General features: G+C 36.1%; 1 protein-coding gene across 16 annotated transcripts in view; it reads right to left on the bottom strand.

Annotated features, from left to right (window-relative positions):
• ANKS1B (ankyrin repeat and sterile alpha motif domain containing 1B) overlaps positions 1–27,690 on the bottom strand; it is a 303,824-nt gene that overhangs the window by 149,276 nt on the left and 126,858 nt on the right. For 9 of the 16 annotated variants that reach the window (XM_032221362.1, XM_032221363.1, XM_032221369.1 and 6 more), the window contains exon 1: positions 23,308–23,508. In XM_032221362.1, coding sequence (XP_032077253.1) covers positions 23,308–23,508 — 201 coding nt within the window. Of the gene's footprint in view, positions 1–23,307; positions 23,509–27,690 lie in introns of those variants that run through there. The other 7 variants (XM_032221361.1, XM_032221357.1, XM_032221359.1 and 4 more) reach the window with 1 other exon arrangement.

The raw sequence follows: 27,690 nt of genomic DNA, 5'->3' as shown, positions 1-27,690 counted from the left end.
AGTGCTTTGCTTTCTTTTTGTACACCTTGTTTTGCCATAAGAGTGATTTGTTTTGCATTCTGTTATCTTCAGGCAGAGACTTTATTTAGGTTTATTTTGGGCTCGCAGCCAGTTTGAGCCAAGGACTGATAAAGTTAGTTCCTTTTAAGTTTGTCTGCCTGTCGTCTGTTAACGAGCAAAGGAGGGGGGACAGAACATGTGGGTATATGCATATTTTTGTATTTATTTATTTTGTCATGTTTAGGTAGTGTACATTGGAGGTGGAGACTCTTTGAGAGCTGTATGCAATGGAATTTCATTTTAATGTATGGCAATTAGTGTACTTCAAAGTGACAATAAAGTTATTCTAAGCCTAAGTGTAAGTCAGTTTCCTGACAGTTAGAACAATTAATCAGTGGATCAATTTGCCTCCAGAAGTTGTGACAGCTCCAACATTGGAAGTTTTAAAGAAGATATTGGATAACCAGTTGTCTGAAGTGGTGTAGGGTTTCCTGCCTACGCAGGGGGTTGGACTAGAAGACCTACAAGGTCCCTTCCAACTCTGTTATTCTGCAATCCAAAATGCAAGGATCCAATCCCCAGAAGGAAAGCATAGAATGTTTCCCAAATTTGCTATAGAAGATTTGGACCTGGAATAGGAATTAAGAGTTCTCAACATCTCAGAAACACTGGCAGGAGCATTTAAACAGTCAGAATATAAAAAATAAAGTAATGGTCACTAGAACTATTTCTGTAATATCATGTGTCACATGGGCTGGGTAAACTCGTGACTTCTTGTTTACCCAACAACAAGTATAACTTGACTGTTTTACTCAGATGCTGGAAATCTGACTCCTGACTGTCTCAGAACACTTCTACTGTCTGATCCTTTATATATTGGGGGGGGGGGGGGGAGAGAGAGCCAAAGTATGGTTAACTGTTTTACAACGAGATACAAAAATGTGCGTCTTTCTGATTTATGACATTGATGTTTACTTTCCAATAGAGCCTAGTAAGTCTGTGAAAATCTCCTCCAATCACTCCATACACTATGAGGCATTATGAGTTATGACACTGGATAGAGAATGCTTAATAGCTACTGTATCAAATACTTGGGAGTTTTCATTGTTCCATATTGCTACCAAATCACTGACAGAATGGTCAGCCAGGCTTGAGAAAACATTCTCCAGAGCCTTCTGGAATCCAGTCTGCTTATTAACATCTGGAAGAAGATCAGCTCAATCTGCTCTGCTTTGTATGCAAATGAACATTTATTTCTCTTACCTGATAGTATTTTATTTTCCAAAAGGGTAAAAACATATACAGATAGCTCCTACCAGGACAAAAATACAGTTGAGGTCATGGTCTTCCTTGTGGGTATATTTCCAAACATACCGAATATAAAGCTCATGGAAACAGTAGACATGAAATCCTGAGCTGTGTCTCTCAAAATCATAAGAGGAATTTCCTAACACTAAAATCCTTGATATCTGCAGCACTACTCCGAAGAGCATTTTGATCAGCTCAGGAGTCATGTTAGATTATGGGGTGTAGTCATAGAACCCTTATTGTCACTTGAGTGTTTGCAACAAGGTACATTCCCTTAAAAGTAGTAAAAACCCAGAAAGGGTAGTTTAAAAGAAAATGGAATCCTTATGACAATACTTTTACTCCAACCACTTTGGGACAGAGTATCTGCATAATAGCAAGTAAGATCACCGAATATTTTTTTACTTTCTCCACCCAAGTCACTGTGATATGCAGGAGCTGCAGGGACATCAGCAGCCAGGGGCGGGGTGTGTGTGAGTAATAGGGGTGGGGCAAAAGGTATGTGATTTAATAAAAGTTCAAGGAGTTAATATGGACAAAAGGCCAAGAGAGGAAGTATGACCTGCAACCAAACCTCTGGTTCCGTATGAAGGGGTGGACCATTGATCAAAGGCATCAGTGATTATCATTGAGTCTAATGAACTAGTGTTCTATGGAAATTAGTTTTCCACATATGCACACATACACAAATTAGTTTTACATAAAAACACACCAACTAATATGTGGGCAGTTAATTGGTGGCTATGATATGGTCTTACAATTATCTCTGTTCTAGTGGCAGTTGGGAAAGTCTGGCAAGGAAAGACTTCTTTTAAGGAAAACAAATTGCTATATCAATCATATCCAGCTGGAGCACATCACTGAAAGTTTCCTGAAAAACTTTCTTTCATTTAGGGTGCTGGATAGTAGACAAGATATGTACTGTATCTCTCTATGCAGTTATTTGTTTTGGGACTCTGGATGGTATACAGTAAAATGTTAAAATATAAAGGCAGTATATAAAAATTAAAATTTTAGGAGGATGCAAGGATGATTAAAAATTTTAAAATTAATTTAAAAAGCTCTCAGGGCAACAGCCAACCTCATGGCTATGTGCTTCTTTGGGTTCCCCATCCAAGGCCAAAGTCATGTTTTGTTCCCTTTTCGGAAGGCCAGGGTGGGGAAGAGGTGCCCCACCTCAGGGGAAAAATATTCCACAGGTCAGGAGGCAGGGGGATGTAATTCATCCTGTTGCTATATATAGAGAATAAGAAAAATACCTTTGGTGGAGAAATGCAGGTGTTGTTGCCTAGGCAAAAAGGCTAAAGTGGTTTTTTTTAACTCCAGAATGTCCAGATGACATTTGGAAGTGGCTCAGACAGACGTTTCCCTAATTCCCTGAACTATATGGAGGAGGAAGAAGAGGAGGAGGTGCACAATCAGACCTGCAAGATTGTTGTAGCTATTATAGGTTATTATAGCTAACTACAATGAAAGTATGGTAGTTTTAGCCTTCCTATAGAGTTGATTTCATGGTCTGGTCTATCTAGTGGGGTTTACATCATATATCACATTGATTATCCAAAAAAGAGCAGAATAATTGTCTTATTTTCCTCTAATTTATTTAAACATAGAATGGAACCTTCAAAGTTACTAGCCGAACCAATAGAGCTTTCTCTTCTTCCTGGCACTATTGAGTATTCTCAAATAGTGAGATGTTATATTTCATATGCTTTTGTCTACCAAGGAGAATCCCTACTGAAATTCCAGTCCTGGCTACAGGTTCTTCTTGGGATGGGCCATATCATTCTTCCTGGGTGTGGTCTATTTTTTTTTTCTAATCTGGATCACTTACATGAATAATCATAAACTTCAGAGCAGCATTTCTGGTGATGCTCTCCTTCATCTTGAGTTGCCCAGGTTGCCAAGCATAAATGCTTATTTATTAGCCAAGAGCTGCAGATGGTACATGTCTCAAATGAGAATTTAAGCTACAAAGACTCTTCAGTCTTGGAATCCAGCTTTTACTGGTATTTCTTTAGGTCCTTTTCTAAGAAAACAGTTAGCATTTCCAGCAAAATGGCAACATGCTAGGATGCAGTTTATTCTCTTTCTCAATTCTCCATCAGCTGCAAAAATAAAACTTGTGGGCAGTATTTGACAAGAAACTGGTGATGAGAAAATCTAAATTTCTGTCACATTTAATAATTAGAAAAGATAAAATGCCTCATTATCTCAAGCATCCTTCTCCTCCTCCTACAGTACAGTCTCCTTCTCTACCTTTGTCTTAGCTTCTGTCCAGTAGAATTGGGGTGTCAGACTTCAAGTGGCAGACTACCTATTCCTCTGTGCCAGATGAAAACCCCAATTGAAACTGGAGATATACAGAGATCTATTTTTATCCCTGAAAATTCATCTGATGAAATTCTTTGTAAAGTAGAAAGTTTTGAGAACCTCTTTATGTTAAGTTTACTGAACAGACATTTTTAAAGCTTTGCGATAAGATTGAAAAGAGATATGGTGAGATCAAGAACAGACCTCAAGACTGAAGCAAATGAGAAACATGTTGCTGTTTTAGTTGCTTAAAAGGTAACGGTGAGCTGGTGTCCTGCTAAGGATCATTGGACTATATCCAAGGTCAAGAACGCAGAAATTTTTTTTTGCTTGGTCTCTCCTATCAACAACATAAAGAAACTTTGATAGAAGCTATTAAAAAGTTTTTTGAACTGTTTCACATAGACTGCACTAAATCTATTGAGGCACCCTGTCTTTATAATATATTGATCCTGTTGTCATGAATTCCTCTAGAAATTTAATGATCCTGAGCAAGTTAATTATCTAATCCAAATGAAGGCCACGTACTGAATTGTAGGTGTTCCAGGCCTGTCCATTCCATAATGATCTATGGTTTGCAGGGTAACAGATTTACAAAATATACATAATTTTTTTTTCATTGGTGTCTTCTCTTTTTCTCTTCCATTTTCAGCCCAGAGCAGAAGAAGAAGGAAGCCTGTGTTATTGGCAAGTCTCTACCGCGTGTATTAACATTAAGTTTACCTTTTTCTTCCTATGTTTTCATTTTAATTTCAATTATTTTTATTTTCCCCATTTTCTTAACATTAATATTTCAATGATATTTTTAAAAATTATATTGTAATTACACATATATTAAAATGCTTTATTTCTTCCATTTTGGATTGTTATACTATATTAACATTATGTGGCAATTTAATTAGCAATAACTTGCCATATAATGTTTAGAAATATTCTGTTGCTTGAATCCATGGCAATAAACACATATTTCAGAATTTTTAAATGATGAAGAATTTTGTGCTATGCAATATTAAATGACTGGCAGAGAAACCTAAATGAAGACATATTCTATTTAAAGTGAATTCAATGAAACTGAATGTTATTAGATTGAAAAGAAAAACCTTTTGGCAAGAAAATAGACTGAACAGATTCCCACTTGGAAAATTCAAAATCTGCCAGAGGAGTATCTCCTAATTTTATAGTTAAACAATTTTAGATTCTGAAAGTCATTATATATTTTTAGTAATTAACTATGGAAATCTTCAGATGGTGTGAATAAATTTCTACAGTTCAGAGAAATGTAAACCAAATACTGTAGAGTCCTTAGTGTTCCCTGAGCTTGGTTATTTGCTTGCAGACATTTCACTATCACTCTAGATAGCATCTTTAGTGCTAGAAGGGAGTGAGGTTTGCTCTGGCCTTATATACAATAGCTTGCCCTTTCAGTGTTGATAAGGGTATTGTTTTCTACCTGGTAGTTCCTTGTTAGGTTGTGGTTTATTACTGAACTGTTTGCCTGAGTTCATAATTCCTTCATTAGGGTATTGTTTATTTTACTAGATTGTTTGCCTGATATTAATCCTGGAGTTAACATCCACGTATCTGGGTGTTGATTGCTGATGAGGAGGTGTTCTGGAATTTTTATTTCCTTTTTAGCTTTTTTATTGTCTCTTTGGAATGAACAAACCAAATAATTTATGTTGGAAGATTGCTATCATGTCTTCCCTAAACTTCTCTTTATTATACTAAACATCATATGATTTAACCTCCAGACACCTTATTATCTCTGTGCTCTTCTCTGCACTCTTTCTAGGGCCTCAGTATCTTTTTACATTGTGATGACCAGAACTGAATGCTGCATTGCAAATGTGGCCTCACTAGTGCGCTATTGAGTGGTACTATTACTTCCCAGGATCTTGATGCTATTTCTATGTTGATGCCATCTAGGACTGTGTTAGATTTATTGGCTGCTTCAGGACATTGCTGACTCACTCATACTTGAGCTCTGGTCCATCAGGACATCTAGATCCCTCTTACAGGCACTGCTATAGAACTAGGTTCTCAACCCGGACAAGACCGAGTGGCTGTTGTGTTTCCCTCCCAACAATTTGGCCAATGTTCCAACACTCAGGCTGGGGGGTCAAATTTTATACCCCTCAGATAGGGTCCGCAACCTAGGAGTCCTCCTGGATCCACAGCTGACTTTTGACCACCAGTTGTCGGCTGTGACCAGGGGGGCATTTGCCCAGGTTCGCCTGGTCCGTCAGTTGCGGCCCTACCTGAACCGGGAGGCTCTTGCAACAGTCACTCGAGCCCTTGTGATCTCTAGGCTGGAATACTGCAATGGGCTCTACATGGGGTTGCCCTTGAAGTGCATCCGGCGACTGCAGTTAGTCCAGAATGCAGCCGCGCGAGTGATAGTGGGCACACCGCGGTTCGCCCACGTTACACCCATCCTCCGCGAGCTGCACTGGCTACCTGTCGATCTCCGGGTGCGCTTCAGGGTATTGATGACCACCTTTAAAGCACTCCATGGTAGTGGATCTGGGTACTTGAGAGACCGCCTTCTGCCGATTACCTCCCTCCGACCGATTAGATCGCACAGACTGGGCCTCCTCCGAACCCCATCTGCCAGTCAATGTTGACTGGCGACTACACGGAGGAGAGCCTTTTCTGTTGCAGCTCCGACCCTGTGGAACGACCTCCCCGTCGAGATCCGTACCCTCACCACCATCCAGACCTTCCGCACAGCCCTTAAGACCTGGCTCTCCCATCAGGCCTGGGGATAGGTTTCCAATTTACCCGCCCGAGTGTTGACTGTTGAATGCAAGTTGTGTTTTATTATTTTATTCTGTTCACATATTGTTTGTCTTTTGGTATTGCACCCCCTTCCCTGTGATTGTAAGCCGCCCTGAGTCCCCTCAGGGAAAAGGGCGGCCTATAAATCTTAATAAAATGAAAATGAAATGAAATGAAAAAGCCTATCCTGCACCTATGTATTGGATTTTTCCCCACTTAAAGTGCAGGACCTTAATTTTTTCACCATTGAACTGAATCTTGTTGGATTGGCCTCAATGCTCAAGTTTATCAAGATCCTTCTGAATCTCGAGTCTGACTTCCACAGCAATTCTCATCAGTTTGGTGCCATATACTATTCTGTAATCTAGGCCACATGGAACCTGGTTTAGAACTGGACTAGATTCATTTGACTAGGTTTCAAATAGGTTAATTGGGCAGTTTAGTGGCAAAATACTACATTAGTCTAGTTATAATTTCTGACCATGTAGGAATTAATATAGTAATATCACTGAGTGTGGGGAAAATACCCAGATGCTGAGTGATGATATTTTAATACTTCCTTACTGGAAAACTTGAAATTTGTGGAACTACAAAAGAAATACTTTTTTTTCAAATGACTTCAATTAGGTGATAGATTGGGTTACATTTAAAGCATTTGTTTATGGTAAAATACTTCTTCCCCATAGCAGAAAATTACAGTGAAAACATTAAAAGTAAATGCCACAGAACAGACTCATAAAGTATATCATGCTCTTAAGATTTACCCAAATGGAGTTAGACCATACTGAATATTTCTTAAAATGAATGCTAGAAGTGAACAGGGAGTAAAATGTGAAGCATTGTTGGCTTCTTGACTGAAAGAATTATTATAAGTATTATTTTAAGATTTTTGTGACACCTATTATAATTGAATATTTTATTTGGCCAAGTGTGATTAGACATACAAGGAATTTGTCTCCAGTACAGAAGCACTCAGTGTACATGCAAGCAACAGAGAAAATAATAATAATACTAGTAAAAGGGGAAAGATGATAAGAAAAATAAAAAAATAATACTACAGCTATGCTATGTATATATGTTAATATACATACACATTAGACAGAACCGTGAAAATTAAATTTTCAGCAAAGTGATGACGTGGGGGGGGGACTGTCCCTGTGTCTAATTGTTTTGGCATGTGATGCCCTATAACACCATCCTGAGGGAATAAATTGAAACAGTTTATGCGCACATTCTAGTAGAAAGATGTTCCCTGACAATAGGCTCCAGCATGAGTCTAAAAGCTCAATAGATTAAACCTCTGGTTTCAATGACTGACTCAGATTGGATTGTCATGTCAAAATTTTCAACTTTCAATTTCCAAACATTAGGGATGCTCAAAAGTTGTGACATGCCTTGTGGATTGTAAAGTTGTTTTGGTTATTTTAATATAATTTAGATGTGCTTGGTAAGTAACTATATAAATAACATAACTTTTTAACATTTTGTTTGTTTCATTCCTATAACATTATCCAGAACATATATATTTACCTTCATTTGTGAAACAATTTATGTTCAGATGTGAGATATCTGCAAATATCTCCTTAGCCTTCCTTCTGACACACACAATATACAGGTCTTTTATGGAAGGCAATCTTAACTATCTGTTGGAATCTGTACCTGTATTGTTTAGTTGCTGCATCAAATCAGACAGTTAAAGAAGTACAAAAAATGATTCAATACTTCCTAAATAATTAATAATTAACTGAATAATTAACTTTAATAATTAAATTAATGTTCATTTTTATTGTTATAAAAATTATGTTCTACAAATGTAGAAATAACTGCAGGTAAACAGTTAGAAAAATGTTTTCCAGTAATCTAAGATGTTCATTTGGGGGAGATAGCTTCACACATAACTTCACAGGAAATCTATAATTTTACTGATATGATGGAATTGGAAAAACCTGAACCAGGTAGAATAACCACACAATAATTTTGAAAATTTCAGGAGAAAGTAGATCCTATACTCCTGAGATATTTCAAACATCTTATGAAAATAAAGTCCTACCAGTGTCATACTATCATGCTTATATTACTGTAATTTTGGAGGCCAATAATGACTTACTCAGTGCAGAAATTATTTTCTAATATTATTTTAAATGTTGATGCTAAGATTTTATCAGATGCTTTGGCAGGGTTTCAGAAAGTTATCTCAAAATTTCAGGAAAATGTTATTATTACTTAAATTTCTAGCCACCCAACACACAGCAACCCTGGCAGTTAACAAATGATTAAAAATATGACAATGAAAAAAAGAAGAAGAAACAAAAATGTGTTGGCAGAGTGACAAACTGGATGGAATCAAAACCAAGCAACCTATGTTAAAAGAAGTTTCCAGTTATCCTCTCCAAAGGCCTGGACAAAGAGCCAGGTCTTCAGGCCCTTCTAAACACCACCAGGGGAGGGGAAGGTGATCAAATCTTGGAATCTCATTCCACAGGACAGGTGCTGCAAAAAAGAAATTCTACTTCATAGGTCCCGATAGATGATGGTTTTGCTTAACTGAAGGAACCAAGAGTGTATCAACTCTGACAGATTGGATTGGCTAGGCAGACAACCAGGTCCTGTTCCATATAGGGCTTTATAGGCAGCTTGAATTGCATTCAGAAACAAACTGGCCATCAGTGCAGCTTGGAAAGCAGAATTATTACATAGGCATATTAAGGTATGCTTATCCCTGCTCATGCTGCTGCATTCTACACAAGCTGAAGCTTTCAGATGGTCTTCAAAAATAGGCCCATGTAGAATCCACTTCCATACTCAATGAATAGAAGCTGTGAATCAAGGAAGATTCCCAAGTTGCATATCTCCTTTGAATAGGAAAGTGCCCATCCAAAGTGAATACACATTTCTGTTTTATGCAGATTGTATTTGGGTATGTGCATTTTTGTTTATTAACATATTTAACCAAATTTGTAGAAATTGTATATAATGGTAAATATTCTGTGTACACAATTAATTGGAGTAAATAAAATATCATGTCAATTGCTAAGAAGATTACTAAAGATGGAGAGAGTGGGAGTGATTTATTGTCCAGAAATTATTAATTACCTGGATATTATTATATTCAGGAAAATAGTTGGTTTAGCTGTTAAGAACATTTCAGAATCTATTATCCACATGAAAGGGGATATTAAGAGGTGAATAAGAATGCCTTTAAGCCTGTGGAGAAGAATTAATGCCATGAAACTGAATCATAACTGATTTTGATAGCAATGCCTATGTGGTTTCACTTAAATCTTTTAAACAGATTGATAAGTTAATAGTTAACATTTTATGGGAGAGATAAATACTATGATTTCTTTATTATAGTTATGCTTATCATATTTTGAGACTGGCTTTAATTTTCCAATTTAAACACTATTATTGTACTTACTATTAACTTCAGTTATGTTTTGGAATAGAAACAATACTGAAAATTTGCTATTGTGGATTCAGCTTGAGAGTTGTTACTCAGTATTCTTATAACCTTTCAATTGCTGGGCACTATTTATAGTAAGAAATTTGAATTTTTATAGCATGGTTAAACATATTGGGGCTTTATTGGGCAGAAAATTTAGATTTTATTTTTCTTCTCAGATGAAAATTACATTTCGGAGTAACTTTTGTTAGATTGGTAATATATTTTTCTGTAAATCATGGGGTCATAATGTAATCATTATCCTCAGTCTGCTATTAAGTAATACTTTAAAAACTTTTGAAATTCTACAACAGGAATGTATTTTATCTAGAACTAAAATACCTTAATTTTAAATATTATCCATATTGTTTGGTCTTGTTGCCTTTCTGATCTCAGAAACACTGGATGTTTTAGGAGTGTTTGACATGCCTTTATAGAATTTAAGCCACCAGTAATTATTCTCATTTTTTTTTTTTGAAAAATCCAAGCTATTTGGAATAGTAAATGGGAACATCCTACATTATTCAGTCAATCACTGCAGGCTTTAAAGAACAGATATATTTCTTATAGCTTAAAAAATCATCTAAATTCATCAAAATCAATGTTTTTACAGTCTGTTGGATCCTCAGAATCTGTTTTTAAGAAGGTTGGTTCTGTTCCTTGATGTGCTGAAGATGTCATAAATTTAAAGGAAGTTGGAATAGTGGAAAACATGTCCACTTGTAATTTCAGAATATTTATTTGTACTACATGAACCAGTTCTTCAAAGGCAGTTATAGGTTATATAAATCAATTTTGTTAAATTACATCCCCCAAATCTGTAATTTTTCTGACTACGAAGAACTTTGTGCATGGAATATGGCAAACAAAAAAGATTATGATAATTAATGCTACTTCAGGAGTATTCCCATATCTGTACATTTGCCCCATATTTAGAAAAGTAGTAAATTAGCTTCAGTGTTTTGCTTTGATTTTGATTCTTTACTTTAATGTAGGGTTCTTTTGTCACATCCTGGGGGTGGTGCTGTCATTTTTCTTTTTTAAATATATTTTAATTTGAATTTTTTTCTTTCATCTTTTTTAATGTATAGTACATTAGGCTAAAGAAATTAATGCAGTTTTATTGCTAGTCTAGAATATTAGTTATTCAAATTCATTAGTAAAAATAAGAGTCAGTTGTAATTCTTTCTGAAGTTCAAATAAAAAGTAAAATAAAAAAAATCATGATCTTTTCTGAGAAAACCTTTTAAGGCAAAATCTGATTTCTCATCACTTAAAATGGTAACCATGAAGTTACAGCTGAAGCACAGAAACTATCTTAGTCATACTCTTTCAGTCCAAATGTTAACAGAGTTCCTAATTAGGTGTCTTGCCATGTTATGAGGAGCCTCTGCTGCTCAAACAGCCAACATTGAAATGGTAGCTAGGTGGAGTTCCAGACCAGGCTAGGATGCTTCTCCCTTTTGCGCTCTGGAGAAAATATCCAGTAAATTCATATAACCTGTCCACAAGATTATTGATGAAAATTTGATGTCTGATGGAATGATTTTGATGTTGGCCTCTTAAGATTATGGCCATCCTTTAGGATCAAGTATAATTTTGGTGTACAATGATGTTACAATGTACAATACTAATAAACTATCCTTTTCATATTGGATTTGCTTTCTGACCACAAAGTTGAAATGTGGATGTCAAGTCTGTCCCTCATGTTCATCAGCAATCTTCTAGTCCAACCACTTGTTTGAGCAGGAGACTCTATATCATTTCAGACAAACGGTTATCCAGTCTTTTTGAAAACCTTCAATGATGGAGCACCCACAACTTCTGAAGGAAAATTATTCCAATGGTTAATTTCTCTCACCATTGGGAAATTTCTCTTTAGTTCTAGGTTGCTTGTCTCTTTGGTTAGTTTCTAACCATTGTTTCTTGTCTTGCCTGTTTGTGCTTGGGAAAATAGTTTGACCCCTTTATCTTTGTAAGAGTCCCTCAAATATTGGAACAGTGCTATCGTATACCCCCTAGTCCCTTTTTCAATAGTCAGGTATGGAAATTTGGGTGTAAGTGGTTGGATGGCTCCCAGGTAAACTGCACAGGAAACACAATTATACAAGAGCCAATTCTACTTTACTGTAAGACTACATTAACAGAAACATGTGGGTCTGAAGGTAGAAGCTTCCCACCATCACTTTTAGCCACCTGATCAATTAGGGCAGGTCCTTCCTAAGTTTATTCCTCTGACTCTCTCTTGTCTGATTGTTTCCTAGGCAGCATCTATCCCCCTCATCTCCCATGTTCATCCATATATACCACTAACTGAATGAATACCTGTGCTCCGCTACAAAACTATGTGATCGGGCTTGATAAATTGACAATTAATTACAGCTTGAAAATTAATGAATAGTTACCATCGACTTCTCTCCCCTTCTCTCCCTCAGGCTTGGGCTACAGAAGCCTCCCCTATCCTATCCACTTCTCTCCCTCAGGCTTGCCCCACAGAAGTCCCACCTATCCTATTACCTTGACTCCCTCAGGCTTGCCCCACAGAATCCTGCCCTCTCTCCTATCCCCTTCTTTCCATCAGCCTTGCCTCACAGAAACCTCTCCTATCTTATCATCTTCTCTCCATCAGCCTTGCCCCACAAAATCCTCCCCTATCCTATCCCCTTCTCTCCATCAGCCTTGCCCCACAGAAACATCTCCTATATTATCATCTTCTCTCCCTCAGACTCCTCTCCAAACTCTCAGCCAGCAGACCAGATGAATCACGCGCCACACCCACATTCAAGTTTTCAGGTTGGGAGGGGGAGTAGAACATCTAACTCCTTAGCATCAGAGCGTGTTAATAATAACATATGAAATACTAATGCTCTGGTGGTCATTTTGAAAAATCCTTTGTTACCGAGCACCTAGAAGCCAAGAGGAACATATGTGTCAAATTTCAAGTTTGTAGGCTTTATGGTTCTGGAGATTTCATGATTCCTGCGTGAAAGTTTTCATGTATGTATGTATGTATGTATGTATGTATGTATGTATGTATGTATAGAAAATGATTTTTACTACCCTTTACTACTGTTTATTATCACTATATTTGCAAATGGTTTCTATTTGTTTTTGGATTATATGCAGTTAGGTTGTGGTGAGCAATCTGTTTCTCTAAGTAACCATCAACACCAGATCTGGACTTGGGCAGTAATTTATGCATTCATGATGAACCCTTCACAGATTAGTCAGAAATCCATCTTATGCTTGTAGTCAGAGAAAATTTCTTTTCTCAATATTTGGTCCTGTCTTGCTTTCACCCACCAGTTTCACAAAAGAAACAAGTCACTTTACTAAAGTAAATTTCCCTGTAGAAATCACCTTCCCTCTTCCTTGTTCAGAAGACTTTGATCTGTCTCTCCCATTGATTATATCATTTCCTCTTTCATCTTCTACTTGTCCTGCTTATTTGGGGAGTCAGATTGTTATAGGAAATAAGTTGGACATAGGTAGCTAATTCTAAACTGGAACAAATGGATAGGAATAAGCCTTACAAGCAAACATTTGTTTACAAGAAGATTAAAAATGTGGAATATTTAATATATATGTGTGAGCATAGCACTTAAAAAACTGGAATTAGTGTTTCCCTCAAATAAACAAGAAGCATGTTGGAAAAGGGAGGAGGAAATATTTATTTAATGTACAAAGGTCACCTGAGATGAGCTGCTATCAAAATCTAATAAATAAATACTTAGAACCCAGTGTTTTTACAGCAAGCTATTTTATATCAGATTACACTACAAATCAAGGCACATCACTAATAAATGCTACAGATTACAGAATATTGTAAATCATAGAAAACAATAAAATAAACTATTTAACATTCATAACTTTAAACATGAGACAATCAAATTAAAAGCCATAAAAACAGATGTCTAGAAGAAAAAGATTTAAATTTTCTAGTTTTTTGCATAAAGCAAAGCAGCAAAACAGCAGTCTATACTTCTAGTTGTTTTTACTCTAGTTGATTTCTAGTCAACTTGTTATCCTAATGAATTCCAACAGAGTTTCTCTTTAGATTGATAGATCCTTAAGATGATTGCAGTATTCAGGGGAAGCTTCTTCTTCAAGAAAGAGCTTCAAGCAATTAAGGAATTTATATTTACAGCAAGAACTTTGAATTTAATCTGGAAATATATGATATCTAGTGTACCAAGATATGACAGAACAGAAGCGACATGCTTCTGACAGTAGATATCTAACAGAAGTCTGCTGAAATTTCCAAGTTTTCTTCAGGAGCATCCCCATTTCCAGCACGTAACAGAGGCTCTTTAGGAAGTGCAAATATGACAATGGTTAAATCAGACTTTCTAGGGACGTATTTACCAAAATATTTTATACCTGGAAAAAGACACACTTCACTACCACACTGACCTGAGCACTCAGTCGAAACATTTAGAAGATCACAAACTGAACATGAACCAAGGGTGTGATGCAGGTAAAAGAAAAAGCAGTCCCAGGCTATATTTATAAATGCATAGCATCAGGATGAAGATAAGTCTTAATGCTCTATTATGCATTGATCAGACTGCACATGGAATATTGCATCCAGTTATGGGGACTGACTGAGTAGTAATACCTAAGCACAGTACAACAATAATACAATTAATTACCAGGGACGTGCAGTCAGGGGAGGCAGAGCCTCACCACTGTCATCATGAAAAGAAAAGAAAATGTAAAAGGAAAAAGGCTGAGGTAGTTGCTGCCAGAGCCACAGTGGATGACTCTACTTAGTGCTTAACTGTGTAAAAAAGCCTCTTAAAAAGTGCCTTCTACAGGGGGAGGCAGGAGAACGAGATGCCTCATTTAGTCTGACTTTATGATCACTCGAGCAGAGCTAAGCAAGGGTTAAAAGCCGAAAAATTCCTTATGTAGATGAGGCACGTGGTTCTCTTGCCTCCTGTAGAGGGCGTTTTTAGAGGCTTTTTAGAGACTCTGGGATCAACTAGCTCAGCCTGGCCTCAGCTCTTGCCTTTCTCCTTTTACATTTTTTTTCTTTTCATGAGGGCAGGCAAGAGCAGAGTTGAAATCCTCTCTGAAACAGCTGGAAAAGGTGTGTGTGTGTGGGGAGAGGGAAGGAATTCAAAAAGTTTGATTGCATGCAGAGCCACGTTGCCTTTTCAAACACACACACACAAACACACACCCCTGGATAAAAGTATATAAGCCCAGCTTTACTGATTACAAGTTTGAAAAGGCAACGTGGCTCCACCTGCAATCAAAGGCTCGGATCGGAAGGCAGCAGGGGAATTGGTGGGGGGGGGTATGGCAGAGGAGCTGCTTTCAAGCCATTGGAAAATATATCCAATCCAACTTCTGTGTTTGTGTTTGTTTGAGAGAGAGTGAGAGAGGGATCCAACTTCTCTGTGTGGGTGTGTCTGTTTGAGCGAGGGGGGAGGGAGGGAGAGAGGGAGGAAGGAGGGGGAGGGAGAAGAAAAAGAATGAAGAAAAACTTATTTCGCAAGGGGGGAAAATGCTGTCGCTTTAAATCGGAACTGAGCATGCCTGGCTGTGGAATTCTGGGAGTTGAAGTCTACAAGTCTAAAAAAATTTGAAACCCCTGTGTCAGTGTCTCACCAGCCATAAACCTCACCGCACGTCACTGTTAACTACAATACAGTTGTTATGCCCAAGTATGTGTATAACAATTACATACTACAGGACTACCACAATTTGCTCTGAAAAGTAAGAAATAGTGCAGCCTAGTAACAGGTGAAGAAAAGCAGGAGAAAAGAAATGTTTCCCAATGCCCATCTGGATGCTCCTCTGGCCATCCTTTAGGCAATTATGATCCTATTGTTTTCCAGGGTAGACCATAATTCTAAATCTGAGTCCGCCCCCCCACTCCCCACAATGCATCACAGCAATCCTAGTATGTACATCTTTTGAATACATCACTCCCAAACAATTTCTTATATTACTTGCCTGACTACTGCCTTGTAAATTCTCACCCTGGTTTCTGGTCATTATTTTGCAGTGTTTCCACTGGTTTTAGGACAGATATATTGATCACTGAAGCCCACGCTCCTCTACTATCCTCAAAGGCATTTTACATAGTCAAGTGACAAAACTGTTTAAATTGTATCCTCTCTTTAAGGCACAGTTACCATAGCGACCTCTTTGTAGAGTGGCAAAGCTTCTGAATTACATAATTGAAGAGGAACTTCAAGAAGATTTTGATCAGAGACGAAGTGGAAAGATATTCATCCTGCCTTAACTGAATTAAAAAATTCTTCAAATTGCTCTATTATCCCAAGCTGGAAAACAATTATACTATTTATGCCTAATAAAAGCTTATTGTGGCATGCACAATAATAACAAGTATTATTGAAAATGTGAGAACAGTAAAAATGACACATAAAACATTCTTAGGTCATTCTACTATTATCAGAATGGCTCAAAGAAATTATGTCTTGTTTAAAAAAACTGGAAAAATAAATAAAAAGCGGAGTTCATCTGCAGACTTAGCCATATGTGGCCTTGGTCAGGGGGATAAGAATCAGAAGAAATAATTTTCAGTTATCAACATAGGCCTTCCTGAATGAGATTATTTAAAGGATGGTGGAGTAATGGGGAAATGGAGAAAACCCACTATTAAATTCTCAATTAACAAAGAGAGACAGTAACTTGAGTGCCCTCATGTTTTCATAAAATCAGTGGAAATATACTGTACATACAGGAAATTTGTCCAATATGCTTTTTCTACTATTTATAAAACTGAAATACTGTTTGAAATTCTGGTCATGTCCCTTCAGAGAACATATTTATACTAAAGATGCAAAAAAGAAGAGAGAAAGATATTTTTTGCAATGTTAGAATCTGGTCCATTAGATAAAATTAGTATTATATTAATTAATGATCTATAGAATCTAATGTATAATAACTTAGCTGTTGGATTTGATAGCTGGATTAGTTGATCCATGTAACATAGTTAAAATTAATAGTTATTCTGCTAAAGGAACCCCTGTATTTAAATACAAATATACCTTTATATTTAAATACCAAGCCTTTAAATTTAAATACTAAGCTTATGAGTTTCTGTTACTAGAATGAAAGTTGTGATTTTTCCAAGAATCATATGATTGGTTGCCTATGGGATAAAGGCTCTCAATTTATTCCAGTTTCCAAATCTGTGTCTCTCACATTTTTATAAATTAATCAAATTTGTTGATGAGTATTATTGATTGTGCACATTATATAAAGGTGTTCCTGATATAATTTAATTAAAGAGCTACCTAGAGACATAAAAATGACAGAAATAAAAATTACTAGGGTTATCACCTCATCTTATCCATTTTAATTTTTCTAGACTTTAGAATTTTTTTTGCAAAACTTGATATTTGAGGTAACCATGACCTGAATGATTGAGAATCTCTATAGACAGAAATCACGGGTTGCAAAGTGGAATCATTGTTTTCTTTTCCAGTCATAAAGATTTAACTGTTTAAGAAGTACTTATACTTCATTATGTATTGATAAAACCACATCTCGTGTTTTCATTATAACCATACAGTGTTTTGCTTAACTGAGATGCTATATGAATATTGTTTTCTTGTCAAATATTCTATTGTTTGCTGGTCAAATATCTAGAATGTTCTGTAACTGAAGCGGAATATCTATTTCAACAGAAATTTGCTACATCAACAGCAAATGCAAGCTGACACCTTGCTTGTATATTATTTATTAAAATCCATACTTTCACAGTGTTACGTTTCAATTTACAAACATATCAAAAATGTTCACATAAAATACTGCTATAATAGAACAATAGAGATAAAATATAAATATACTGTATATACTCAAGTATAAGCCTAGTTTTTCAGCCCACTTTTTGAGCTGAAAAAAGCCGCCTCGGCTTATACTCGAGTCAGTGAAAAATTTGCCCGAAATGGAGGAGAAAAAGGGGCGGGGCCATGCTGCTGGGTGACGCTCGTGAATGGCCCAGCGCCCCTGAGTTTCCCCTCCCTCTGTGTCAGTTTGCCGCGCAGCGTGCACCGCACCATCCCCCCTCCTCACGTTCTAATGTAATGCAGGGCTATCTTACGATTCCCCTTCCTCCCCCTCCTGCCGCTCTGCAACGATGTCCCACCTCCTCCTTGTTATGGCAAGCAGCCACATAGCGATGTCCCACCTCCTCTGGTACAGTGATCCAATGATAGGAATCACTGTGCCGTGTGTCATAGGAGGCGGGACATCATCATCACAGCGGGACATCAGCATCATGAGGTGAGTGAAGTATTTCATTGAATACACCAGTATTGTGTGATAATAATTTGTTATGCAGAGCAAATTTTTACAATGGCTACTGTATATTTAATGGGCACAGGCAGGCTGTATATGTTATTCAATGGGCAATGGCATTATTGGTATCTATTTTTATTTTTGAAATTTATCGGTAGCTGCTGCATTTCCCACCCTAGGCTTATACTCGAGTCAATAACTTTTCCAGTTTTTTTTGTGGTAAAATTAGGTGCCTCGGCTTATATTCGGGTCGGCCTATACTCGAGTATATACGGTATTATGAAAAAACTAACACTAGGTGATCTGGAAAATGTTAACCAAGTTCAGACTTGTTTAGTTCTTGACATCACATCAGCAGGAAATCCCAGAACTGTAAATTAGACTGGGAAGTTAAAAAATTAAAAAGAAAACCCTGGAGAAAAGCATTAGCAGTTGCATAGTGTACTGTTGCCAAGAAAATCACATAGGTATAGCCACCAATACTTGAGTTCAATTGAAAAGAAACGATCTTTTTGCAAAAAAAATGTGTGCATTGGGACAATGTGTTCAACTATCAACCTTAACTGTAGCTTTGTCTATGAAAAAAAAATGAAAATGGAAAAGAAAGCAGGGAAAGTCTCTATGACACATTTCCTAGTTTGTAATTTGGGGGCAGAATGACTTTCATCTCCCTAAAAAAATGCCTTTGGCACCAGAAATGATCATGTATGTTTTTCTTCATGCTTCTTAATGGTATCACAGTACGTTTTCTGTTTGTCCAATACAGGGATATGGAGATGGAAACTTTTGGACCTCTCAAGCCATGGGCTTCCTGCTCCTATTCTTTGTACTAGGATTAGATTTATATACAGTATACAGTATTGTTTTTGAATTTAGTCCATTCTCATAATGATCTTTTGCAATACAAACGAAAAGCTAATCCTTTTGGGGAGAATGCAATTCTTAACACAAGGAAGGGAAGAAAAATTGGATTAAACAATATGTTTGTGTGCCAATTTTTTATCCTCTTGATGTTCTATTCTGAGCAAACTAAGAACATATCTTCCCTTTCTGAAATAACTTTCAGAATAATGAGCCAATGATAACTTTGGCTCATTGTTCCTGAATCTAGCTCCTTTTAAAAAAGACAATAAAAAGACATGTGGCATATTAAAAGTCTAATCTACTCTTAGACTACTATAGCAATAATGGAGCCATTGCATTAAATGCTTGAACATCCCCAGAGTGATATATACAAAGCCATAAATATCCTATAGTCAATATTTGTCTGACCTTATGTTCACCATAGATTCTCCAAACAGTTTTCAGAAATTTCCACAAGTTCAGGACAGTAAGGTCCAACTTAATTTCTATCAGGAAAAATTATTAAATAAAATAAGTGGTACTACTACAAGCTTCCATTCAATCCTGTAATACCTACAAGAACAAATAACACATGCCTTGATTGGATGCTAACTAAAGGTCCAGATAAACTACTTACTCTATCTTATTCCATAATTGCCCTGAAACCACGGTCTTATGAATCTTCTCCCCAGAAGGAAGGGTTAGAGAAAATACTGTATGTAAGACTGTTAGGGTCTAGGGATGGCTTGTTGAGAAGGGATCATACAATTCCTTTCAAATCTGTAGGTATCACTCTATCCCAAACTGAGGCATTAAAAATAAATCTGGAGCCAAATTATCATGCACTCCGACACCCTGAAGAAGCACAGACAGCACGGATCCAAGTTATAAGTAGCTGAAGAAATACCAGACAATCCACAGGCCAAAACAAATTCTAGGTAACATGGTAAAATGTTATCCTAGTTATGAATACCACTCATACCTGAATACTACTCATACCTGAATACCACTCATGAATCAAGAGTTTGATAACCAGCTAAGAGTTCTGTTGATGCCTCCCCCCCCCAAAAAAAAATAACTTCTAAAGAAAGCTGATGATATTGGCAGCTTGGCTACACAATAATACAGAAGAGATTGTGCTTCTTTATACCATAGTGATAACCTGAAATGTGTGTGTACTTGTAGTCTTCATTGCTTTCTAGACATTGTTTCTGCCACTTCATCTCCTGAGGCTCTTCAATAAATCAATAACCCATCCAGGATTGGCATACAGAGAGAGCCACATAGGGGATCTGACAGCAGCAATCAAAGGAACCATTCCAAAGAACATCAGGAATCCATCAGGAATCATGAGACATCTGGGGTAGATCATTCTAATTGGTATACATGTCCTGTGGCGGTCATGGGTCACACTCATTAGGATCAGAAAGTGATCTCAATCATAGCAAAGTATTAGCCACAATGCTTTCCCGAATACAATGCAAATGCTTCCAAGCCAAGGTAAAATTCATAGTATGTCTACCTACAAGTGGGGGCCCAAAATTAAATGGATTTGTTTAGGGTAGACTAAATAAAGAATATTGTTCTATTAAGTACTGTCTAGGTCTTGATGCAATTTGTTATCCATATATGTAAAGATACCACTCTTACACTTTCTGAGTTCAAATATTGTTCTAGGCAGGTATCTTATACTACTTTGTTTGAGTATCTATAAAAACTACAGTATATTAGATTTTAACAATGAAAAAAATCATGCTAATTCACTTATTCTTTATTATGAAATTATGAGGTATTCTAATTGCCAGAATATGTCTTGGTATTCAGATAAATAGGACATTAAATATTATGTTGTTAAAATTGTTGCTACCATCTGTGTCCTTTCTCCAACTGTATACTAAAATTTTATTTTAAAAGACCCGGGAGTCTTCCTTCTGCCATATGATAACCTTGCTGCAGAAACTACACTGGCTAACTATATGTTTTGCATGTAAATCATGAAATTCTGGTTACTACCTCTAAAACCATATATATTACTCAGGGCCTGGACACTACCTATCTAATAGAATTTTATCCACCCAACCCAAAGAAGCAGACAATCCCCAGTGATTGCAAAGTGTGATAGAAGAGTGGTGGCAGGGAGGGCAAGACTGGATATTCTGTCAGAGGTCTCCTCTTCTAGCGGAGCTTCCTCCTGAAGCAAGGGTAGTTCCAGCAAAACAATACAGTAATACTAATTTTAAACAGACATGAGGTTGTGTTGCTTAGGTAACAGGAAAACAAATAAGCACAGAATGTATTTCTAAGAAAACAACAGCTGAAATCCATATTTAAAAATAACATAAATATTAAAAGATATTGCTTGTCTTGGTATAACATTAGAATGGTCATATCAATAAATACGGTAACTGGTTTAATATCCCATTGATGAGAACAGTCTGAATAAATCAATGAATAGTTCAGTTTCAGTGACGTCTATTCAGAATTAAGTCTCCTATTCAATGGGGTTGGTGGACACAGAACCTTATACAAGCTTACTTGGCACTAAATCACATTTAACATAGACCTGATTTTCATGTATAAAACTATAACGCACAAAATTTTGTGAATGGAAGTTAATGCCAAAAAAACTATATTTACTGTGGTCAAAGTGATCTTTGTTACATGTAGCTCTTCTTTGGTGTATGTGTCCATACATGTGTAAAATTCCTTAAGATTTGATCTTACATTTTTCCATATGTCAACATAAAGGAATTAACTGTTTATAACTAAAAAAGGTATAAATAATTTAACATCAGTTGATAGGAAGTGAAGGATATTGCTTTGTCTTCCGAAAAAAAGTATAACTGCTAAAATATACATTTAACTTCAATTTAGACAGTTGTGATTTTCAATTTATTAATAATATAATATTCCACCTGTATCTCTTCTAATAAATCATAAATGTGCTATTCATCATGAACCTGGTTATAATACAAAGGTTTGGAAACAACTTAAGCACATATACATCCTGAATAACTTTCGACATCTAATGCTTCTTTATAAAATATTTTACATAAATGGGCAATCTCTATAGATACTGAAAGACAAAGACTCTCACCCTAAGCCCATTCATGACTTTCCATGGAGTCTAATCAATCACTATTCTAGATTAACAATAGTGTTTATATTCTCTAATAAACTGTATTTTATGTCTCCTCAAGTACACATTAGTAATTTTACCACATGGATACTTGTCTACTTAAGAACTACATCCCACTGGAACTTTGATTGCTCCACTGTGATGCTTATTTTCATATGTAATAACTGATTTCAATTTTCATGGCTATGGAAGCTTGAATAAAAGGTACAATACCCTAATCCAGATAGTGCTACCATTAGATTTGAATAGGGTTAATCTGCTTTAAATGTTAAAAAAAAATAGTCAACAAAGCAGAAACAGTAATGTAATTAGAAAAGTCCCATTTAACCATTTTTAAAAGATAATATTTTAAAACCTTCTACAAATATAACTGCACAATTTGATGTCATACAATATACCTAAGCTTTCTATGTATGCATAATAATAATACTGCAGAAAAATTGGAAGACAGTGAAATTTATTCTGATTCTAAGCAACAGATGTGGTACTATTACATCTGTATTGGATTCATACACACACAGACACAAAACTGTAAAAACTATCTATTTGTTTAAAAAATTAAGTATTTTTATTTTTATTTATGGTTTTAGATTAATATTTTTGGAACTGTATCTTTAGATAACCAACGTTATCTTTTGCTCATATTTATGTTTATAGGAAGCTCTCATGGGTTTGAAATATATATATATTACATGTGAAAGATACTGGTCATGTTCATGTCTGTTAACTCTTTAACAGTAAAATAGTTTTAGGTTAATATTTAAAGGAACAGCCATTTATTTCCAAACATTGGGAAAATTGCTAATTTGAAAGCTGAAAATTCAGCACTTCTTTGTTAGAACATGCAGAATTCAAGCTGGAATTATGAAAAAAACATTTAATCTTAATAAATAGCAAACCTTTGTAATAATATTTGATCTGTTTCCTACAGTGATATTTGCTGTCATCACTGTAAGGATTATCATTTTTGCCAGAGAATAGACAAGAAGAACTATTCCTTCATTTTCATGTAAAAATGCTTGGAAATTACCTATTGTATGAAGCAAAGAGAATGTTCCTTGCTCATACAGATAACAGATAGAATTTTGTAAAATGTATATTTTAAACACTGCAGATCATAAAACATACTCCATTCTGTTCAGACTCTTGAGAAGCAAAGACTCACTTACCACCATAAGCTATAAACAGAGAAAAGAACACTTACCATAAACTGTACATTGTCAAATCCATTGGCCAGCAAGTGGTTTTCATACTGAGGTAGCCCAATATTTTCCAACCATTGTCCCACAGTCTGGACAGGGCATCTGGGTGCTGAAAGAGTTTGAGAAGGGAGGCGTTTAAGCAATGAATATCCATCCACAGGATAATAGCGATGGTCCTGGGCTGAGAGGTGGCATTGCCACATTGTGTTCCGGGCAAAATTGGTATCAAAGGAGCCTGCCAGCTTGTCCAATTAATGCTTCCAGTAAATTCAAAAGTCAGAAGTAGCACATAGTTTCCGGGGCACGCTATAGAGTAAGAACTGCTCCTAACTGAACATTTCATCTGCATTAATCTGTACTACAGACCGGTACGTCATACAGTGGGGGGGAAACATATCAAGCTGTCAGCTAAGCTGTTTTCCGTTATATGTGATTGTTGAAATACTCCACAATGAGCAAGGATCTGCTAGCAGCAAGGAATCTTTCATGACGTGCTCCCACACTCATCAGTATGCAGCTCTATGCTCCTTGCTCCCCCTTGCTTGCCTGCCTTTATTACCCAGCCTAGGCTCTACCTCACATTTTCAATAATAGCTATCAGAAAAGGCAAGAACGTTTTTGTCTGCAAGCTTTAAGCTTGCTGCTGCTGCGGTTTCCACCTACACACCCATCCAAGCATCAACCCTGAATGATGGGAGCAGTCAAAACAAATGCAGAAAATAGCAGGTCATCAAAGGAAAGCTAACATGCTAAAATCTGAATAGAACCTTTGTCTGTTATGCATTAGAGAGATTTGCTTGTTGTAAATTGTTCATGTATCAAAGGAGATCAGGCATTGCAAAGCATGAACTGGGGTCTGTGTCAGTTTGCTATTTGCTTTTTTTTAAGCTGCACTGAGGTTTGTTCTGCTCACAATATACCCTAAACCATTGTTCCTATTATTAATCTTTCAGCCAATTATGAAAAACTGGTTACATTTTTTTCTAAAAATTGAAAATAATCTAAATTGTAGAATATCTTTAACATTTCAAATAAGTATTTCTTCATCTCTCTGATTTTTCAGCTATAGTGCACAACCAGAAAATAAAATACCATCTGCTAAAATTCAACCATTCATGTTTTGGAGAAAGAGAGATGCACATACACACACATGCACACACACAAAGACACACACATTGTTCTTAAAAGAGGAATTGAACATGACTGAAAGGATGCCATAGGAATATTATAATTTTAAAAAATAGCATTTAACATTTCTAAATTTACATGTTTGGCAATCCAGAAAGGAAAATATAGAAGGGTATTTCAAATGTCACCCTAAATATATATAAGAGAAATTATTTTTCCTAAAAAAGATCCATCCATTAGTAGATAAACATGCTTTTCTTTGTTCAGAGTAGTTTGAATCAGTTCAAGCATTTTACATGGCAGACACACACTGCAAATCGGTGCACACAATCCCACAACCAAAATCTGTATACCAGTTACATATGTAAAAATTAGAAATACAAGAAATGCTACTGAGAATGAAAGAAAGACTCTTGGTTACTTCTGTATATCATATTCAAATCTTGCAACCTTGCTATTATTGAACCTATTGATGTCTCATCGAAGCATTATTGAATGGCCAAATGCTAATAGAAGACTTCAGATTAATAATTGACTAGGGCTGTCTGTCTGTCTGTCTTTCTTATACTTATTAATGTCAATTCACTAAAATGAAAGAAAGAATGACTCTTTATGGAAAGCTCTTAGGAAATCAAAGTGAAAGGTAAAATTTATCCAAACATGGGTGTATTTATTCACACAAGTTTAGTAAATTAAGTAAAATTTACTTTCCATTAATAATCTGGTCCTAGGAAAAGCTAAATATATATAAGATCACTGATACTGAAGGGATTAATTCTCACAAGACTGCAGGTTTTATTAAGGACTGCAGTTCTCATCATCAAAGTTAAATTTAATGTACCTCATAATATCTACATTCAATTTGCATTCAATCTACCAACTTGCAATTAACAAATTTCAAAAAGGAGTTCATAAAGGAAGTTAGTATTTTGGTAGTCTTCAGATTACAGTTCTTTTTTATTCTTCTTCTATGCTTGGGCATCAACCCACATGACTAAAATACAGAATAATCTTTTTTTCTTAAATGATATATAAATGGAATTACAAGTTGTAAATTACCTAAATTGGATGCAAATTCATATCCCTTCACTGGCAAAACAAATTAATATTTGTCAGTTTTCAATCAAAAGCAATGAAAATAACAATTATGATTAATCAATAAATCTGAGGAATCGGGTAACCCAACTCCACAAGATGCAAATTAAAAAAACAACAACTAATTAAGGCATTTTGGGGAGAATACAGAGCCCCCTCCTCGACATTTCATGTAATATACTATCAGTGCACAGTTGTTGAACTTGTGAATGATAGACATAACCAAAACCACACCAAAGAATGGTGGATTCTATTGGTTTGATGGAAGGATATGCAATAGAGAAATATATTCTGGCATTTCCAAATTGACAACAGAAAAGAATAATATAAAATATTTGAAATGATAATTTGTTAAAGTACATAGGATTATTTCATATACTATTTCTATATAGTATTTCAATGATATTTAAAACGTGTTTGACAGAAACAATTAAAACAGTTACATATTGTATTTACCTGACTGGAAAATAATCCTTATTTTAAGACAATCTTCCAAAAAAGAGGAAGCTTGAAATTAAAACAAAACAAAACAATGGATTATTCTTTGTAATGTCAAGCTCCCAACATTGTCAAGGGAGAGCTGCCAACTTCAGGTAAAACCAATCCTAGACATTCCACTTCCTAAAAAAATAATATACTTGTATATGAGTTTCTGTGTGTGGTCAACAGCAGTCATAGAAATGTATTACTTTTGTCATAATGATGAAATAAAAATTGCAATGTTACACAGCAAATTCAATCATGTTTCAGCACCAATGTGATATCCTGACATCATGGAAAAGAAGTGGGGTTTGCAGCACAGTTCAGTAACACTGCTGATATTAGTGTAATGCACCTTGCCCCCCACTCCATGGCCACTCTGTGTGTAGACACTGATTAGATGCCAAATTCTAGACAGGAAAGACTTGGGACAAAATATTTAATTTAATATTAAATGAAGTAATAATGATTAAAGTAAAATGTCTTTGAAGTAAGATGTGACATTTGTGTCCCAATCTGTCTATATACTGCAAACCATTTTTTCTCACACACAAATACATATATCCATATTATTACTACTGCAACAACAAGAAAAAGAAAAAATGGATAGAAGGAGTAGCTGCATTGAGTAGGGAAGAGGAAGGACAGAAATAACATGCAATGTAGATGAGTCTACACAAAGAAAAAACAAAAGAAGAGAAACTAGAATTCAATAGTCTTTACTCCCAGATAAATATGATTATAACTTCTAGGTTTGTTCAATATTATAAACACGTGAAACAGTATATTCCAGTTCAAGGGATACTAACACCAGAGTTTTCCTTTGTTCTCCCCTCCCCCAATGTATACAGGCAGGAGAGGAAAAACCCAGTAATCATGAAACCAAGCTTCTGTATGACCGATGAAAATCCAGGAATCATGAAACCACGCTTCTGAATAAGCAGATGCAAGCATCACCACTTCTGACACAGAAACTACAACTTGAAACTAGATATGTGATCCTGAAGTCCCCGAGAATGCAAGCAGTATCTGGTGGAGAACCATTAGATATAATAAGCAATTCAGAAGCTTCACAGAAACAGATTCTAGAAAATCAGGGCTGTTTAGCTTCAACTGCACCAGAGTGGAGAAAGCCGGCATGTGCTTAAGACTGCCTCAGCTCAGCTGTCAAATTTCTTACTAGAAAAATTCAGTGACAGCCTTATCTTGAAGCTGTGTACCTTATACTAATGTGAATTCCTTAATCCCTGGGCAGGAATTCTTGAATCCTAGCACTGTATGGGTTGCTTGTAGGAACCTTGACACTTGAACATTGCTACTGTCTGACTCCTTACAACTCATGATGAAAGGCTAAAAGCTGATTTACTGTTTTACACCAAGAACAATAGTAGGTAGTCTTGATTTACAACTACTCTGTTTATTCACCCTGTTCCAGCCAGAGCAATAGGCAGGATGGAGAGGCTAGCACAAAAAAACAGTCTACAATCATACTATGTAATTAAGAGCACAATAATACAAACTCATGTAAATCTGTTTGTACCCAAATCTTCATCTGCCTCCTTCCACTGTGTTGGAAATGACAGTTTGTCCATTTTAAAAATACGGGAATCCAGGGAGTTTCATAACACTCCAAAAATAAAACATATTATTTATTCAACTATGTGATTAAGAATTTCTAGGTG

The sequence above is a fragment of the Thamnophis elegans genome, chromosome 7 (genome assembly GCF_009769535.1).
Source record: "Thamnophis elegans isolate rThaEle1 chromosome 7, rThaEle1.pri, whole genome shotgun sequence".
Taxonomy (NCBI): Eukaryota; Metazoa; Chordata; class Lepidosauria; order Squamata; family Colubridae; genus Thamnophis; species Thamnophis elegans.
The sequence above is the reverse complement of the archived record's forward strand: the minus strand, read 5'-3'. Positions and strand labels throughout refer to the sequence as shown.